This window comes from Rhipicephalus microplus, chromosome 8 (genome assembly GCF_043290135.1).
Source record: "Rhipicephalus microplus isolate Deutch F79 chromosome 8, USDA_Rmic, whole genome shotgun sequence".
Classification (NCBI taxonomy): domain Eukaryota; kingdom Metazoa; phylum Arthropoda; class Arachnida; order Ixodida; family Ixodidae; genus Rhipicephalus; species Rhipicephalus microplus.
In genome coordinates this window covers 30,548,053-30,560,762 of record NC_134707.1, presented here as the reverse complement: position 1 = coordinate 30,560,762, position 12,710 = coordinate 30,548,053, and the positions used below count along the sequence as shown (strand labels likewise).

Sequence of the window (12,710 nt, the reverse complement as noted above, 5' to 3'; positions counted from 1 at the left end):
TTGGTGTAACACGCCTATAGCTTGACAATTTATCATTATTGACAGGCTTCTGTTTTTCGTGCCCTTATGCGCCATTTGGTACATCATGCTACCTGAATGCATGCAACCTCTTTCAGCTGATGAACCGTCTGGGGTAAGTGTAGGAAGATTTGCGTGAGTCACTTAATTTTTACGAATGCGTGCGAGCATCGACGAGCAAGGCGCGCGTACTTGCCACTTCAAATCGACGCGCAGCGATGCGAGGAGGCTACGAGGAAAGGGAAGGTCCGGCCCTCCAGCTGCAGTTGGCTCCTTCTTCCAAGGCCGCGACCGCCCAAGATCCTCCTTTCTGTGTCCTACCTTCTTGGTGGTGGATGGTTCGCTTGTTAGTTGCTGCACAGTCGCACGAAGACCGTCGAAAAGAACACATCTTGAGTCGGCTGCGCGGAGCGCCGGCCGCCGACAACCCTTCCCAAACCTGGCCTTCAGTTTTGCCATATCATTCGAGGCAAGATAAATCTAGGTGAGCTACACCGTTGTTAAACACCTTTAAGGTATAGAAGTGGTTGTGAAAACCCAAGCTTGCGCTTCAAAATAGACAGTTTAAAAGCTGGGGCCCAATATAGGCTTGCGTAGGCTACGCCTTGCGTACAACTCTGCCCCACCCTGGCCTTCAGCTTTGGCGTATCATCGAAGCGATAAGCACTGAAGGTAAGCTAATTCGTTAATAAACACTTTTAGGGTATTAACGGCTCTAAAAACTGAAGGGCGTGCTTTAAAGTATTAGTTTCAGTGCTGCAGCCTCCAAGGCCCGATAGTGGCTCAGATATGCTAAGCCTCGCGTACAACCTTGGCCAACCTTGGCTTTCAGCTTTTCGCGTACGATCTAAGGCAGAACACAAGGTGAAATAATCCGTTAAGAACGCTTTTCAGGTAGTATGACTTGTGAAAGCGCAAAGGTGCGCTTTAGAATATGCAATTTTGTGTCAGGCCCCAATAGTCGCTTGCGTATGCTAGGCCTTGCGTACGTTAGGCCTCCGGTTCCTTTGTGTTATATATCGGTGGGGCGGGGAGCTCAAAGGAATGCGACATTGTGCCTATGCAAGCCACTTTGAGCCTCTGCTCTGCAACGGAGATTCATAAAGTTGCTGGAGATTCCTTGGATTTATATTGGCATTGTTCGCGACGCACCCGACGATATATCGAACGTGCCTGGATAGACACGTTTCTTTCGTTAAAGTGTTTATTCAGTACTAAAGCACCAGTACCTCGCCAGCTCTTTTGCAGCATTTACGCAAACCAGTACTGGGCGATTCTCGGAAAACCTAAATTGCCTCTGAATGCCTAAACCACACGACAATACTTATGAAACGATGTTGACTGAAATGATAGCCCCTGTCGTTACGCAAATATTGCGCCTTCTTACGACGAAGTGTTCTCTTTAACGTACCTTAAGAGAAAAACAACTTGCTTCACCACACTTTTAACTTCATTTGAGACGCGATGAAAAATTGTTCAACACGGGGTACCACTACAACCCATGTTTTCAACTTAATTCAACTTAAACTATGTGCTCATACGAATAATGCATTATGCACTGCACCAGGTAGCTAGAAAAAAAAAAATGAACACGTGAAGCTGGTTTACACACCACAACATTGTTTTAGTTTCTTTCACCTCGGAACTCTTTATACTGTGTAAAAAGAATGTGTATGACTTGATTTTTATTTAGTCTAAGTGGAAAGTGAAATGCTCCGTGCGCCTGTATAATCAGACGAGCTAAACTTCCGTGTCTTCAGCGAATAGTCTTGTCTCGTCGTTATAACGATTCATTTGGTTACATTACTTGTTCCCCAGAAATATGTAAATCATTTGCAAGGAGACCGAATAACTTTATAACCAGTGATCCGCAAGAGCACTGTGGCATGCTGGTGTTTTCAATGGTTCCCATGTTTTGTGCAGGTCACGTGATGAGCGGAGAACCAGTGCAGATCGTACGAGTGAGGAATGGACGTGACATTGAGTTTAACGAGGCTGCCCTCGAGGACATCCTACTGGCGGACCATGTAAAAGACCTTCCTGTAGTGGTTATATCGATAGCCGGAGCCTACCGGCAAGGTAAATCTTTTCTGCAAAACTTCTTCGTGCGTTACCTGAGGCACAATGGTCAACCGAGCTGGATCGAAGAGATGGACACTCCTCTACGTGGCTTCGAGTGGCGCTCGGGCAGTTCCCGCGAGACAACGGGCATACTGATTTGGAACGAAGTGTTTGTGGTGAGGCTCCTATACTGTACTATTGGTAGTGTAGTAAGTATTAGCAGTAGTAGACTAGTTATGGTAGTAGTAGTAGTGGTAGTAGTGGTGGTCGTACGAGTAGTGGTAGTAGTAGTAGTAGTATAGTAGTAAAAATAGAAACGATTCACTCACAGGAAGCAGAATACAGAGCCAGGCACTCGCAGAGCTCCCTGCATGCTCGAGGACTAAAGGCAGAAAAATCTGACATAGGCCCCTATGTCTTTTCTATCCTAGATATTTCTGCTATTTCGTGGTATAAGCTGTGGTTGCTGCATATTTGGACTTTATTTTTCAGGTAAAAACAATCGATGGAGATGAGGTGGCCGTTTTGCTGATGGACACCCAAGGCACCTTCGATGGCGAATCAACTGTGCAAGAGAGCACTACAATATTTTCTCTCTCCATGATGACGAGCTCGGTGCAGATTTACAATTTGATGAAGAACATCAAAGAGGACGATCTACAGAACCTTCAATTTTTCGCCGAGTATGGCAGGCTCGCGAAGAAGGTATTCATGACATAAATTTTCATACTAGTACGTTAAGGGGTAACAGGGTGCTAGTGTCTATTAGAGTTTCAGGGCAAAATGCTTCAGCCTTGTTACAAATTATCGGTGAAACGTCGATTCGCCCAAACTTCGCGTGACACGATGTGACTTGTCGCCGCTTTGTCGCCTGATAAAGTTCATTAAAAGTTTAGACGTTCCAACGTCAATGCTTTACGTTAACCATATCGGGTCGTCTTCTGAGGTTTCGTAGAAGTCTTTATTTAATCCGAAGCAAACAACACGACACAACAGTAAACAAAGTTACAAGTGGCAAGTGCGCTCGAAGCCACAAGCACGATGACTAGACAAATCCAGGTACCTCCATTATTTTTGTTGTGACGATACAACCGCAACGCCATTTTTCATTTTCACAAATATAGTATCAAACCATATGATTTAAATAAGCAGTCGTTACTTGCACTTACGCAAGCCCCTGAAATGACAAAATTGTACCATCGCAGGAAACAGAAGCAACGCCCTTTCAGAAGCTTCTGTTTCTCGTTCGAGACTGGAGCTGGCCGAAAGAGAAAAATTTCGGGTTCGAAGGAGGCAGATCGCTCGTCGCGAGCCGTCTAGAGGTGAAAGACGGCCAGCATATTGAGCTTGCACAGTTGCGGCTGAACATCAAATCCTGCTTCGAGGACATCGATGGTTTCCTGATGTGTGACCCTGGAGAGAAGGTATTGGTTTATTCACAACGTCTAATGCATTGCTCATGTTTCGATAAAGTGTCCTACATTGTTTCAGTCATTTGAGATTCTTTAATGTACACTGAAATTGCACTACAGCCCAAATACTTTACGTCCTCGGGAATGCTCCGCTATGGCGGAGATACAACCTGCTACATATATAGGGTCAGTCACCACGCACCATAACGACTGGGTCAATACGGTGGCTTTTTATGCATATCAGTTCCTCTAATCTTTATACAACGTTTAGAGAGGCACCCGCACTCACTTTTCTCTCCTTAATCTTTTTTGTAGCTTTGCGAGAATTTCTTCAGAGAACTTGTCTGTATATAAAAAAATCAACTTTATTTCAGGTGATCTCCAATGACGTATTCGATGGTCGTCTAGCGGACATCAAAGAACCGTTCCGGGAGAATCTGGCGCAGCTTGTGCCTGCTCTTCTGGCCCCGGAAAACCTGCTGGTCAAGGAGATTAATGGCCGAAAGCTATCCTGCCAGGAGCTCATGATCTTCTTCAAGGTCACTACCAATACCGATCCTCCAGCACCTGCATTACTAATAATAACTCTTCCCACAGGCTTATATAGATGTATTCAAAGGAGGCAGTTTGCCAATGCCGACGTCTATGCTACTGGTAAGTCATTGTAAAGTATCGTTTACGAATTCTATCGAGGAAAACCATGCTTTTTTTTTTCAGGCAACTGCAAATGCAAGCAACGTAGCAGCCATGGACAAAGCCAGACAATGTTACATGTCGGGAGTAGCAAATGTGAGTGCAAAGAAAGCAAAAAATAACGTTAATGATATGTGCGTTGTGCATTTTAATCTTTGCAGAGGCCTAGGAGGAATCTGGAAAGACTGCGCGAGTTTCATTGCCAGCAGCTGGAGGAGGCACAGAAGGTGTTCAGTGAATTTCCAAAGATGGGTGGCGACGCCATATCATCAACAACTATGGATGTCCTCACAAAGGCAAGGTTTCACCAAAGTAAAATGATTGCAAGTTGAGCATGTTGCTAGAAATTTTCTGTAGTATGGATCAGCACAACAGAAGAACGCACAAACGTAGGAGCTGAATAAGAATTCGACTTCTTTTGAATAATGTATTCATAAGTAGTCACAAAAGTGGCTACATGTAGTGAATTTCGATAGATAAGTATTGGAGAACTTTAGCACGCAGCTTATTAGGCATTTTCCTGAGAGCATTTGGTCCACTGTCTCAAGCAAGCCTACTGGAATGCGCATCATCCAACCTACGAGAAACTACAATGGCTCATAAAGTTAAAAAGATATTGAACTAGATATGAATGCGAGAAATTCTTTTTAAATTGATGGTTCTCACTCATCACTTCACTTGCCTTTATTATTTTGTTTTCTTTTTTTTTGTGGAGATAGCACAGGCTCTACATGGTATGTCCATTGTAACGACAAAGGAACAACGATTGAACGGAGAGAAACGAACATTGCTTGCTTGCTTGTTTTTTATCCCTGCCCCCTACGCGGAACTGGTCATGTATTCAGCGCTTAATAAGAGGGCGCACTATGATCTATCCGTGGCTGAATACGATTATTACAGAGTTGACCAATGTTTATGTTGTGCAGGAGCTTGAAGATCTTTTCAACCAACTCTTCAAGGAAGAGGAGGAGCTCATTGAAATTGAACAGGAAGAGGAGTTGAGAAGAGAGAGGGAGAGGCTGGAGGAGCTTAAAAGGGAAGAACAGAGGGAAAAAGAACGAATTGAAGAGCAAGAAAGGGCGGAAGCAAGAGAAGCGGAAATGCGAAGAGAGAGGGAGGCAATGATGGAGAGGGAAATAAGCCTGCGGAACAAAGCGGCGGCAGAACAAGCTGAACTGATGAGAAGTATGGAAGCAGAGAGAGCGCGTGGTAGAGAAAGGGCACTAGCAATGCACGTAGAACTGCAGAGAGAGAGAAAGGAATTGTGCAAGAAGATAGAAAAATTGGAGGCGAGAGCGAAGGAGTCCAGGAGCAATCCGCTCACAAGGACCTTTAAAGCAATCGGATGCGTTTTGGCAGCACCTTTTGCAGCCTTATTGCATCCGCCGGCTGCTGTCGAACTCATCGAAGAGGCAGGAGAAGCGCTTTCAGGGGGAAGTGGGCCTGCCATCAGAATCACGTGAGCAGAAAATCTTACCATCGGAGTCGCATGGTGGTTTCTTTTGGTTCTGAACGTTATACAAACGAGCGTAACCGCTCATCCAGCAGCCAATTTATTCATTATGCGCGCATCCCAATGGAATATGCGAGTCATGGGAATGAAGGATGCAGTATTCAGTGACTTGCTATTCAACTGCTTTTCTTTTACGTTTTTAATTACTTTGCGCTTGTACACTTTGATGGAAAACAAATAAAATATTAAAAACGTGTAAAATGAAAGAAATTTGAATTCTCGAGTTGTTCAATTACAGTCATAGGAATGACTGCTTTTCTTGTTTGTACAGTAATTTACCGCTAACAACCTCAGGCTATAAACGCAAACACTCATTTATGAACAAGCTATGAGGTGCTCAAGCAGTGTCAGTATTGGGGAAGTTCAAATCGGTACGACACCGAAGAGAACTTCGTTCCTAGAGCGTGACAGGCTGAGGTCATACACCGTCCCGAAATATAAGCTTTTTTCTTACAACGCATTGTATTCGCCATAAACATACCCCTCTATCTGATATCTATAGTAGTGCTTGCTATTAGATAAACATCGCGCTTATGTGGAATGGAGTCACCAGGTAATTGAGCAAACATACTGAAGAGATCCTTGGCGAAGCGGGAAGTCTAATTGCACTTAAAAAAGCTGCCTTTGTGTAGGTGCTCAGGAAATTCAGAAAATGAGTTTGCTCTTTCTTAAAGGTAGAACCGGCCGTGGGAGAGTCATAGGTGAAAACTTCCAACGAATCCAGGACATATAGCTGTCCCGACAGCTACGACGCGAGACTGCGGGCGCTACACAAAAAGTCGGGGCAATCGCGCAGATTTTGGCCCGGTTGGACCAGTGGTGCGAAAGCACATACTGTGGCCCGTGGAACAGGGATATTTACCACGTGTGTCTGTAGGAAAGGGTGTGATGACGTACGCGAAAATACTTTCACGCTACTCACGTCGCAACCAGCCAGGCACATTTTTCAAACCGTCATACCCTCCTGCAGCAATACTTCTCTACACTATGGACCCCGACATAGATAGATAGATAGATAGATAGATAGATAGATAGATAGATAGATAGATAGATAGATAGATAGACAGACAGACAGACAGATAGATAGATACGCTCAATATATATATATATATATATATATATATATATATATATATATATATATATATATATATATATATCAATGAAGGGTCAGCATTATTTTCATTCACTCCATCATACAATTTGAATCCACGTAACACAAAAAAACCGAAACTGCGGAAATGGGTTTTCAGTTATCATGATCTCCTGCGTGAGAAAACTTATTAACAAAGCTGTCAAATTATCGCACCATCTTCACAGATATTTCTGCTCCGTTTAAGGTGCACAATATTCTCTGTGTTGATACATTGAAAACAGTTAATAAAAACAACTACTCATGTGTCGATATTCACTAATTCTGCATGGCAATTCGAAGATGCATTACAATATCGGTCATACGTTCCCACTTAAAGGTTATAATGATTTCTCGGCTACTATGATTGCAATCTCGAAAATAAAATTATTCCGATTCGGGTCATACGTTTTTCTTGATCCTACGTTTATTTTCCACGTTTCTTTTTGTTTACTAAGGGGGGAGGGGGCAGAAACGTATGAAGAAGGTTTTACTGTATTTATTACGGTTATAAAATTGAAATATGTACATTAAAAAAACAACTACAATTAAGAGCTTTCAAATAGGTATCACCACACATTATGGAAAAACCACACATTATTGAACTGTATGCACAGTGAGCGATCACTTGTGTTGTCAAGATACAGAAAGTCCTTTCTTATTGTTATAATGATCACTGCATGAAGAGATTGAACTGGATACTGTAGCATGGCCGAAAAAAAAAAGAATACCACATTGTTCGCTACTTAAACTCAGTTTCAACTATATCGCACTGAGAGAGTACCAGAGTGAATATTCAGTGATCTATACTGAATTTCAACACACAGCTACAAACTACATCGAAGACTGTAGTCACGGTTGTGGAGGATATTACCTCATTCTACATAAGCATGCTATTACTTGTTGGTAAAAAGCAATTGTAAACAGTTGGAACCCTTGTCTTAAGTAAACTACGAAAAAATTGTCTCTGGACAAGAAAATGGTTCCCTTACTATTCGAAGTTATTAGAAGAACAGCCTATTTCTGTTCGGATCGTAATTAACATTATTCTGTTCCTGTTGGATTCGCTCGTAAAAATAAAACAAACTCACACATTCGTAAACAACTCATCCGATCCTATGCACGCTCGGCCATGCGTTCGCGTGCAGCCTTGGCCACTCTCTACTCCTGTCTCCGCGCGGAGAGCGACAGCGGCCCTCGCTCGCCCCGACGAGAGAAGCACGGGCTGTTGCAGGCGCATTGCATCTACCTTTGCAATCGCGTGCTCCGACTTCCTCTTTCGGATGGCGCAACGCTCACTGTCGCTGCATGCACTCCGGCACCGCTTGGCATCTACTCAATGTCGGGATATTCGACCGCGTGGTGTAGCGCTGGACTCTACCGAAGTACACCCATCTCACGCTGACGGCCGCCACTTGATCCAGTTTATATGACGCGGCCGTGTTCTCGCTCCGGCCATTGGCTGGGTGCGATGAGCGCAACATTGGCATTTCAAAAAAGATCATTACTATCCCTGACTGCTGCACTCACAAAAAACAACAACAACAGAAATAAAAACTACAACAGAAAACAATCATGTGCATTTCTTTACCGACACCATGATATGACCTAATATAGCCGCGGCAGTTGATCGATTGATATGTGGGGTTTAACGTCCCAAAACCACCATATGATTATGAGAGGCGCCGTAGTGAAGGGCTCCGGAAATTTATACCACCTGGGGTTCTTTAACGTGCACCCAAATCTGAGCACACGGGCCTACAACATTTCCGCCTCCATCGGAAATGCAGCTGCCGCACACGGGATTTGATCTCGCGACCTGCGGGTCAGCAGCCGAGTACCTTAGCCCCTAGACCACCGCGGTGGAGTATCACCGCGGCAGTCATATTTCGGTGGAGGAGAAAGGATAAAGACTCGGGTTCTTTGCGATGTGACAGCACGTTAAAGAACACCATATAGTCTAAATTTCCAGAGCTCTCTACTATGGCCTCCCTCATAATCATATTGGGGTTTTATGATGAAGAATTGAGATAATATAATGGTACCATGCAGAAAATGACGCCGGTTTGAAGTTGTTGCTCCAGTTCGCCATGACATCGCAAATTTTACTGCGTCTACGAGGTGTTACGTGGTCATTTATGGGTAAACATTAGTTATATAGTATTCTAACAGACCCAATGTCATAACTTAACTAGTTTGCAAAATTTCATTCAGCCGATGTCACCAAAAAACCCTAAAAGACTTTGGTAGTAGAGATGTCATGCTGCGGCTAATTCTGTGGCGCAACCGCAAGTTGCGCCACCAAATTCCAACATACGAAGGTTACCGTCACTTTCCCTTCAATTTAATAACCTATGATGACGACAATATTGGAAAATGAACTTGCGAAATATTAATTTTGCTTCCTAAAGTCCGATCATGGTTCACGTTTTTGTCGTTTTTAAAGGTTAGGTCGGGCCCTTAACCAGAAATTTTTCGAGGGGTGGGGGCGCTGGTTCACATGTTTATTGCTTTGAAGAACACCTATTTTTGTTATTTTTCATTTGTAAAATACAAGACGGTGCCTTGTTGAGCACCCTCCCCCCGCCCTTCTTCCGGCTACTGGTCTGATCTAGGCATTATGCGTTACTCCTTTAACTCAGTTCGGCTGCTGTGCATGACTGGCAAGCACCTAACGAATTGCATCTTGTGCAGATAACGACGGGTGAGCGATATTTTCGTGGACGAGGCTCGCAGCAATCGGACAACAGGTAAAATATTGAAAGCTGCAATTGCACGTTTCCGGCGCATCATTGACTACGTGAGACCACTGGTGCGCCTACGCAACAGCTAGGATGAAGAATGCCTTTGGGGAAATATAAGAGCGTATGACAACTGCACCTAGCTCTGAAAACCTTGCGGAAGAGATTTATACGCGTTTTTAAACTCAGCAGGCCCGTGTCTGTCGATTCAATAGGTGACCGGTAATATGGGCAATCGCTGGGAACTGTGGGATATGACGGCTTCCGGTTCGACGCAACACGCGAGATAGTGGAGGCACGCACGCATTTTTGTACGGGTCAATTGAAAAAAGCACCTGTCTGTGCATTGTCAGTGCTTTAGAAGTTGGTTTTTTGTTTATGCTAACCGTGACTGCGACGATGACAAGCTACGAAAGCCATGAGTGGTAAGAAAGCCTTCTTATTGCACTAAAATGATCTGCAATGCTTTTATGCTGCTTTACGTTAATGTCAGTTTGGATAGCAGATCAGTCGATACACAAGACAGTTTCCATTGTTGGATGAAAAACTGCAGATAAAAAATCACCATTTTAAAGATCTCAGGGAATGGGGATGACTGTAGCAGTGTGCTAAGAGTTCATTTCGGTATCGCTGCTTCGGCCGACATCGTCAGTAGATCGGCATAAAGCGCAGCACTTATTAGGGAGTTTTAGAACAGCGGGCCGCGAGCCCTTCCGGTGTTGTCACTGCAACTGCGCACGCATCGTAACGCGAGTCGCCATGCGCGTTCGCGGCCCGCACGCAGAAAATTCGAAATAGCGTGTGGTGATCGCAGCCTGCGAGACCCGCAAAGTGCTGTGAGTAGCTCTCATGCATTTGGGTTAGTGGTCGTGGCGAAAGTCCCCAGACTTTTCTCTAGGGGGAGCACACGCTATTCTAAAACTCATATGGTGCCCGCTAAGCCCGCAACGCCCGCAGCCCCGGCGAACGTTATTCTAAAAGTCCTTATCGAGTGCGTTGAGATGTCTTTCTTTTTTCTTTTAGCATTCAGCGCGCTATAAGATGCGTTTCTTAGTCGAAGCCACATGCTTATTCGAATGCAGTTCTTGGTAAAACTGCGAGGCACAGCTGCACATAAACAATGCAGTCAGACATACACGGCGCCGGATAATCGAAACCCTGTGTTTGTTTAACACACTTCTTTCTTTCTGCACCATCATGGCGCACATTTTGACCCAAATAAATGCCAATGAACTCGTAAAGCGTTGGTATAAACTTACTCTTAATTATGTGAAGCTTTCGCCTTTTTTTTTGTAATATATAGGGGTGCATTGGCCGGCGCTCATCTCGTATGGCAGGTAGATTTCACCCGTGCATTCCCATAATATATTTGCTAGGCGCCCCTGCACGACGATTTATTTCTCGATATGATATTTGCAGCAAATTCATGCGTAAGCTTTTTACTAGTGCGGATTATACACGTACTTGTGATAAAATGGTCTTCGCACACTCTGGCTTCAACGTTTGGTACCCAAAGGCTACCTATCGCTGTGGCTCTCTTCACAGTCGCGGCCCACCTCATTTGCATTTCTTCTTTCCATGGGAATCAATAGCTGCGTTTGCATTTCACGTTCAACTTGGAGCAGCCAACGGCTGAACAACCGACCGTGGCTTATCAAGACGAAGATAAATGGGCGACCGCATGCGCGAATCCTGAATAATCTGATGCTTGTGGCGGAGTGGTTCGCCGTCATCTACTCTTCTCGAACCGGAAGCCGGCATCCCACAATCCCTCGTTCTTTTGCTGGTCACCTGTTGCTAACTTTAGTGCACATATCAGCCTGAGGCAGCAACTAATATTGGCTCTTGATACCCACGGAAACAGAACACACATACTGTACACTTATTTCGGAAAATGCAATAAGCATTACATGGCGCCCTCATGAGCAAGGGGTCGTAGGCATCAACAAGGCACAAGAGCCACTGCCGAAACATTCCAACTTTTCGTTACCAAGTTCCGTGCTCTAAAATAATGACCCGGAACAGGCAATGTTTTTTTGTCGATCTTGTTTTTGTCGGCACTGAAAAAGGCCAAAATACTGCTCTCCTTGCTTGCCTACGCCAAAGATACAAGTTGTGCCAGTCCCATTTTTTTAGCCGTGCTGTTTTTTTTTTGTCTTTTTCGCACAACACTGCCTGAAGCACTCCTTTTATTTAGTTTGGTTTTCAATGGTTACGTCTGTTTTTTCCATGTAGCAGACATCGTGTCGGCAAAAAAATCGCGATAACATGTTTATTACTCTGTTTCGGAAGACAAATTATCAACCAAGCATCACACAATGCTAATTGCAAAAAAAGAGGGTTCATAAATGCTTCCAATCTATTACAAAGGTCCTCGTTCTTCTTTACCTATTAACTGTGGCGTGATGACCACTATGAGGGATTGACCAAGAATTCAGTGGTTTTATAAAATAGTAAGAGGTTTTGGAATATTGTATCGCTCACAAGTCTACAATGCTATCAGCTACGGCATCAAGAAAGAAAGCATGCCATGCGCTTTTAATGCCTACAAGGCTATAGCAGGTATCAAGCTTCTCCAAAGAATGAGGAGTAGTAGCACAGTTAATGCTTCTCAGACACTCAAGATGTGTGATCATTTATGGCGTAGTGTGTATCTCAAAAGTTACTTAGTTGCCAAGGAAATGCGCACACATGTATAACATAGCATTCTGGGGTACTAAAAAGACAAGCAGGTGCCACTTCATGCAAGTTATGTAATTTAGTGGGACGTTTATAGCTTCTGACCCGTAACAGAAATCGCAGATGTTATTCTTCAATGCAATCAGCCACTGGCTCAACAAAATGCACATAGCACTCTTCAGTTTTACAGCGAATACCTTGATTCTGCACAGAATAATGAATATTAGCACAGTGGGTGCTTTCATACTCCACAAAAGTTACGATGATTTCAGGCGTGCTCAGTACCATGAAGATGTACCGGTGCCCATGGCATTCGTATATCGTTCTGAAATGCGCTGTTTAGAGTTTTGTTTAGAAGGATTGAATAGAGATTGTTCTAGAGCCAGCCTAAGGGAGGGTATGCAGCTGTTCGTGAAGGTATTATCGCTTACAAGACTTTTCATTCATAGGCCGAGCAGATA

The 12,710-nt window shown here is 44.0% G+C and overlaps 1 protein-coding gene across 2 annotated transcripts; it reads left to right on the top strand.

Moving 5' to 3' along the window:
- The first annotated feature begins 346 nt into the window (after positions 1 to 346).
- LOC119164338 (atlastin-2) lies at positions 347 to 5,907 on the top strand. 2 transcript variants are annotated; one of them, XM_037416509.2, is made up of 9 exons: positions 347 to 502; positions 1,942 to 2,255; positions 2,572 to 2,784; positions 3,285 to 3,503; positions 3,866 to 4,030; positions 4,089 to 4,145; positions 4,209 to 4,280; positions 4,346 to 4,480; positions 5,111 to 5,907. In XM_037416509.2, the coding sequence occupies exons 2-9, from the start codon at positions 1,950 to 1,952 to the stop codon at positions 5,645 to 5,647; spliced, it is 1,704 nt and encodes a 567-aa protein (XP_037272406.2). In that variant the 5' UTR covers positions 347 to 502; positions 1,942 to 1,949; the 3' UTR covers positions 5,648 to 5,907. The 2 variants fall into 2 exon arrangements, with proteins under 2 accessions (XP_037272406.2, XP_037272407.2); XM_037416510.2 differs by lacking the exon at positions 347 to 502 and adding an exon at positions 606 to 690.
- Positions 5,908 to 12,710: the final 6,803 nt, after the last annotated feature.